We start from the raw sequence: 6,929 nt of genomic DNA, 5'->3' as shown, positions 1-6,929 counted from the left end.
TATGATGGGAAACATGTCACACTTCTAATTCATTCAAAAATGCTTAATATTTATTTATTTATGTTTGAATTTGGAAGAGGAGGTTGTTAAGATGAATACAAGCACTGTCTCCACATGAACAAGTTCTGTACTGTATGTATCAAGTCCATGTGTTTCATTGAATATGTTCAAAGAGTTAAGTGTAAAATGTAGGAGCAATGTGATTTCAGGTACAATGGGCATATATTTGTCATATAATTTGGGAATCAACTGAATATATTTATTAATAAGAATGCTATTGATGAATATATTACAGCCCTTTTTAAAGGGTCAATTTTTATGTGGGTGAAAATAGAGGTAATGAATTGTATAAATTAGAATTTACTCTGAAGACATTACTCTTGTGAAAAAAGGTGTCATCTTTATATACTTACACCTTGCTGTTTTCAGAGACTAATTGTACTCAGTTGTCAACAATTTAGCATTCCTGCAGGGTTGTGAGCATTTGGGAGATTAAGAACTAATATGGCACAGTTTTGTTTTAATCACTGTTATTCTCTCATTAACCACCGTTCAGTTGTATAATGGCATACACATCTATTTATTTTTATAGTAAATTTCTTTGTTCTATTTTATGATCTTAAGAGATCATTAGTTAAAATTATTTTATTCAAAAATTTTCCATAACTGCTCTTGCTTCAGTAGAAAAGAATCTATTCCTTCAGGGCTTCTTCTTAACTTGCTTTGTTTTGAAGCAAGGCCTTGCTTTGTAGTTCAGGGTGGCCTCAAATTCAAATTGCCCTTGTCTTAACCTCTTGATATAGGAATTAAAGTCATATACCACTATAACTACTTTGTTAGGCACTCCCAGGAATCTTGATAGTCTTTATTTACCTGTTACCTAGGAAAACATGAAGGAAAAGTCCTTCAATCCCTTTGTGAATAAAAATCATTATATATAACTTGGATTATTTACCTTATGCATTTTCATTGACCAAAGAAAATATTTATTGTTTTTAATCAAAAATGGATAGGATTGTAGAATATTCCTCTTTATTTTATTTTAACCAGGTTTTATATAAGAATTTCCAAATAATGACACTAAAGAAAAAACTGTTTCAAAGTGCCAACAATTTGCATTTCCATGTCTTCAACTGGGTTCTTCCAGACAGTCTGCTTAACATTGTTATTGTGTATCCAATTAAGTTAATGCTAGTAATTGTATCTTACACATATGGATTTTAAAGTCATAAGAACATTTTTGCATTTATTACTTCCGAGTAGAGATACTTGGTGTAAAGGAAGAAATTGCCATTCATTTATATTCTTTACCCTAATATTGACTTGATTTTCTACATATCTATTAACTCCTAGTATTTAATAATGTATCAGGAAATCTTTGTTATGATAATTATACAATAACAATGAAATAAACAATGAGTACATGACACACCTATTTTATACTCTGTTAATTTAACTTGAAAGTGTATCTAAAATTATGAATATTAAGATGAGACTAAATGAAATAAATATCTATGGAGATGTGAGAAATCATCAGCTTTCATGAACAAAATTACATAATTGAAGGTTGCTAATGTCTATAATGGAAATATATTTTTATATATTTCTAAAGGTTAGGAACGAAAGATAAGTATTTTAAGAAAGACTATGACTAGTTATATTTTAGGCAGAAATGTTAAGAACTTAAAACCTTAATTATTAATTCATTATTAATTATTAATTCACCATTAGTCTGATATTTCTATTGTCCATGAGTTCCCTGCTATTCACTCTAATCTGAGTTTTTTTTCTTTTATTTCCCTTAGAAATTCCCTTTAAGAGAGGACATGGATGCCTACAATCATACCACAGTGACTCAGTTCATCCTCATAGGGCTCTCTGATCTCCCTCAGGTGCGTTATCCCCTCTTTGTGGCCTTTATCATCATCTATCAGATCACTTTGCTGGGAAACGGGGCCATCCTCTTGGCCATAGTGACTGAGAGAAAGCTCCAAACTCCCATGTATTATTTGTTGGCCAATCTGTCCCTGTTGGACATATTCTGTCCATCAGCCACTGTCCCCAAAATGCTCAAGAATCTCTTGACTGAGGATCACAACATTTCGTTTGTTGGGTGTGCTTTGCAACTCTATTTCCTAGTGGCCCTCGCTGGGACTGAAGTTTTCTTGCTGGCTGTGATGGCTTATGACCGGTATGTGGCCATATGCTTCCCTCTGCGTTATTCCCTCATCATGACCAAGGTTCGCTGTGTGCAGATGTTGGTGGGGACCTGGGCAGCTGGGTTTCTGAATTCTTTCATGCATACAATGGCAACCTTCAGCTTATCTTTCTGCAAGTCCAATCGAGTAAACCAGTACTACTGTGATATCCCCCCTGTGGTGGCCCTGTCCTGCTCATCCACCTTCATTGCAGAACTGCTTATTTTATTGATGGGCAGTATCTTTGGGGTTGGTGCTTTTCTGATCACCTTGATCTCCTACATATACATCGTGTCCACCATCCTAAAGATCCAATCAGTAGAAGGGAAGCGCAAAGCCTTCTCCACCTGTGCTTCCCATCTTCTTGTCGTCTTCTTGTTCTATGGCACAACAATATTTACCTATATCCGCCCATCCTCCAGTCAACACTCTCCTGCCAGAGACAGACTCATCTCTATGCTGTATGGGGTCATTACCCCCATGTTAAACCCCATTATCTACAGCCTGAGAAACACAGAAGTCAAAGGAGCACTCAGAAAAGTTTTACATCTTAGGATATATTTACAAAAAACATGATGTAAGAATTGCCACAGTCTTCCTAGAACAAATGCATAGAAACATATACCAAGTAGAACGTGTACACAAACAGGGATTGATCATATATACATGTAACTGCAAATATAGTTTTTCATACATCTGTATATACTAGAAATTAAAATTTGTTTTTAAAGATTTCTTTATTTTGCCATTTTTTTATTATTGTTTTTCCTGCACATGTTCTTGTACACAACTGTGTTCTTGAAACCTGTAGAGACATTAAGGGAATGTTGGATCTCCTAGACCTGGAGTTACAGATGTTTGTGAACTGCCATGTGGATGCTGGAATAGAATTGCCATCCTTTGTAAGGGCAGCAAGCACTCTTTAACCCATCTATCTAGTCTTAGAAGCAAAAATTTGTAAACCAAAATTAAAAATTTGGGGATTAAATAAATTTATTGGGCCATTTTAAATAACTTTACATCTGTTGCTGCTTTATCTATATCAACATTTATATGTACATGCATGCCTACAGTTGTATTTGCAAGTGTCTTCTTATATATTCCTTTTTATTTGTGTTTGTAATCTACATTTATTCATGTAGCTACAGATCCTCATTTGAAATATTTGCTGCTTTTATTTTGACAATTATAAAGATTTAAGTGAGACAACGTAGTGTTATTGTTCATTAACACTTTCCATATAATTAAATAATACTAATCAGCATTTTCCTGAGATTTATATAAACTAAGAAATACACATGTATTATTATGTACTGCATTCAACATACATTGAAATAAATCTTATTGAAGAAAAATACTGTTTCTCCTGAGAATATGAATATCTATGCTCTCACGTCACCAATTACTTGTTGTCTCCACATCCTTACATTCTGATAATGAAATTCTTTTGTTCCTTTAATTCCATGTGTAAGTTATAGCTTTTAGCATTGATCTTTCTGTTATCAGAATACTTTATTGAGTTTAATCATCTCCATCCATTCATGTTGTAACACATAATATTTATGTGTTTACAGCAGAACCTGTTCCATGGCATATTTATATCAGTGAATCTTTACTAATCATTTGTTAAACACACAATTTGATCTCGTCATTTGACTTTTGTATTATATCTTGCTCAACATGAAAGAGCAGACATTTATTCTACTTTAATTTCAAGTATTTTTACTAAATATTTATATGTGAGATTTTTGATTTATATAATTGTTCCATTTTGGTTATTTAAGAGCACTACTGAATAAAGAGTATCCAAATTAACAAACCTTGTATAAATTCCCCTTTTTCTGAACATCTTCAAAAGCAATTATGTGTAGTATTTAATTTTTGTTTGTTTTCTTTTTTAAATTTATTTTTATTCTTATGCACATTGGTGTTTTGCCTGCATGTATGTCTGTATGAGTGTGTTGGGTCATGACCACATGGGGCTGGGAATCCAACCAAGGTCCTCTGGGAGAATGGTTCATGTTTCTAACCACTGTGCCATCTCTCCAGCCCCATTTTTCTTTATTCTTATCTCATGTAATACATCTCAATCACAATTTTCCCTCCCAGTTCTCTTCCAATATCTATTCCACCTCCATTTCCCTTCAGAAAAAAAACCAGACCTCCCAGGGATATAAACTGAACACAGTGACACTAGTTACAGTAGGACTAAGAGCAAACGCTGATATTAGAGCTGATTGAGGCAGCCCGGCATGAAGAAAAGGGTCCCAAGAGCAGGCAAAAGAGTCAGAGACACGCCCACTCCCACTGTTAGGATTCTCACGGAACACCAGCTAAGAAACATAGCACACGTGCCGAAGACCTAGAATAGACTGATACAGGCTCCATGATTACCACTTCAGTCTCTGGGAGCCACTAAGAGCCCAGCTTAGTTGATGCTATTGAGTGTGTTCTCCTGGTATCCTAACCCCCTTGACTTCTATAGTCCTTGCTCCCTCATCTTCAGGAATGTTCCCTGAGCTCCTCCTAATGTTTGGTCATGGATCTCTGCATCTATTCCAATCACTTGCTAGATGAGACTTGTCTGATGATGATTGGACTAGGCACTGATCTAAGAGTATGTCAGAATATCAGTAGAAATAATTTTATTGACATTTTCCCAGTCATATTTGTTTCTATACTAGGTGTCTGGGTTATCCAGCCTCTATTTCTTGTCCATTCAGCCAGTGTTGAGAATGGGATATCTCTATGAATTCAGCCTCAAGTTAGACCAGTTATTGTTTGGCTACTTCTACAAATTCTTTACTACCATCACCTCAGCATGTCTTGCAGACCGGACGAGTTGTAGTCTAAAGGTTATATGACCTGGTTGGTGTCCATGTCCCATCACTGGTAGCCTTTTTGGTTACAGAAGGCTGGTTCAGGCTCCATATCTGGAATTACTAGGAGTCACGAATAGGGTCATTCTTGTAAATTGCAGGGAGTTTCCATGGTATTACTCCTCCAAGGCTCAGGGATCATTACAGAACAAGGAGTGTTTATATGCAAGAGGCAGAGGAAGCAGCAGGGTGTTGTCTAATGGTTTCCCTGAAATTAAAACTTCCTAACCTGTGGACATCTCCTCAAGAAGTAAGGTAAACAGCTCAAAATAGCTTCAGTAGATCCTAGAAACTGCTCAGATTCACTACTACGCTACCCACCCCAGTTGACAGTAACAGCTGGGTGTTGTTCTCAGACAAATAGAAGCAGAGCTGCAAAGAGGGCTCCCAGAGGGTAAGTTTTGAAAAGTAGACTCTGAAACCAGACCAACTGCCTTGAAGTAGAAACCAGGAAAGCTGCCTGCAAGAGATTAAGACAAGCATCATCTGGGCTAAATACTCCCTCTCCAACCATTTGGTCTGCTTGCAGGCTGGTAAGTGTACTCCAGGTTCCCAGTTCTGTCAGCTGTCTCCTATATTGGGTGGATTGTGTTGAGTTATTTCTTTCTCTGTAAGTAACTCTTCACCCACATTCCTGTAAGAAACTCCAAAAACTTATTGGGTCATAAAATTGCATTTTCATGCTATCTGTATTTTTTTAGCTGTTGTGGGTCCACTGTCTTATGTGTGTATATGTGTGTTGCATATTCTCAGAGAAAGTTTTCTCAGACAATAAAATTCAGGACCATATGAAAACATTTGGGACTCCAAATCCTTATAACATTCTTAACATTATTCCCTCTATTTTGTTCCAGAACTAGACACAGGTCTTCCTTGGGATGCCTACTAGTGACATACATTATCCAACAAGTCCTCCCAAAAGTGTTATTTCCAGAGGGATATCACCATATCTGGAATTTTCCCAACATTTTATTCCTCTCACAAGTTTTTTTTAAGGAAACCACTCTGACTTTCTTTAAAGACCCAATATCATTTATGTCATGAATTTACAAAATATTTATAAATTCTTGGTAAATTATTGAGTATTAAATACAACAATTATGGCACGCTTCCAGTCAAACCCCTTTATTGTCATACATAATGTTACGGTAAACTTACATACTGGTTGACAGCTAGAGGACTGTAAATAATAATGTGGCCCCAGTCTACACGATCGTTGTTAGCCATAACCATGTTTAGGAAAATGAATACAAGCTGGACTGTTATGCAACATGTCTTTAATCCCAGAGAAGCAGGCAGATCTATTTGAGTTTAAACCTAGCCTGGTCTGTAAGAGATAGTTCCATGACAGGCTCCAAAGCTACAGAAAAACCCTGTCTTGACAAACAAAAGCAAAACAAAAATAAACAAAAAGAAAGTGAACAAAACACCCAGTTTTATAAATTAATCAGTATTACTTTTGCCTTTCCTCTATCTCTAATCTAAACTCCTAGAAGGATCTCCCTATTTTGATCACTTAATAGATTATCTAGATTATCTGAATTTAAAAATTCCAATATTGTACCAACATTTTAGCACAAACTTAATGAAAAGCACCCAATCCCTCAAATATGGCAATAAGAAAAGGCTGGTCAGAACGTTTGCTCCATAGAACTGATATCATATGTTAGAACTTTATTACAGCCGGGTGGTGGTGGCGCACGCCTTTAATCCCAGCACTTGGGAGGCAGAGGCAGGCGGATCTCTGTGAGTTCGAGACCAGCCTGGTCTACAAGAGCTAGTTCCAGGACAGGCTCCAAAGCCACAGAGAAACCCTGTCTCGAAAAGCCAAAAAAAAAAAAAAAAAAAAAAA

At 36.1% G+C, this 6,929-nt stretch overlaps 1 protein-coding gene across 1 annotated transcript; it reads left to right on the top strand.

Moving 5' to 3' along the window:
- The first annotated feature begins 1,826 nt into the window (after positions 1-1,826).
- Positions 1,827-2,774, top strand: LOC130865543 (olfactory receptor 5V1-like). Its single transcript, XM_057756650.1, has one exon. The coding sequence runs from the start codon at positions 1,827-1,829 to the stop codon at positions 2,772-2,774; it is 948 nt and encodes a 315-aa protein (XP_057612633.1).
- Positions 2,775-6,929: the final 4,155 nt, after the last annotated feature.

Source organism: Chionomys nivalis, chromosome 23 (assembly GCF_950005125.1).
Source record: "Chionomys nivalis chromosome 23, mChiNiv1.1, whole genome shotgun sequence".
Classification (NCBI taxonomy): Eukaryota; Metazoa; Chordata; class Mammalia; order Rodentia; family Cricetidae; genus Chionomys; species Chionomys nivalis.
The sequence above is the reverse complement of the archived record's forward strand: the minus strand, read 5'-3'. Positions and strand labels throughout refer to the sequence as shown.

What these genes read in the sequence shown, in the direction of transcription:
- LOC130865543 (XM_057756650.1), top strand. Translation starts at nt 1,827, where the DNA reads ATGGATGCCTACAATCATACCACAGTGACTCAGTTCATCCTCATAGGG.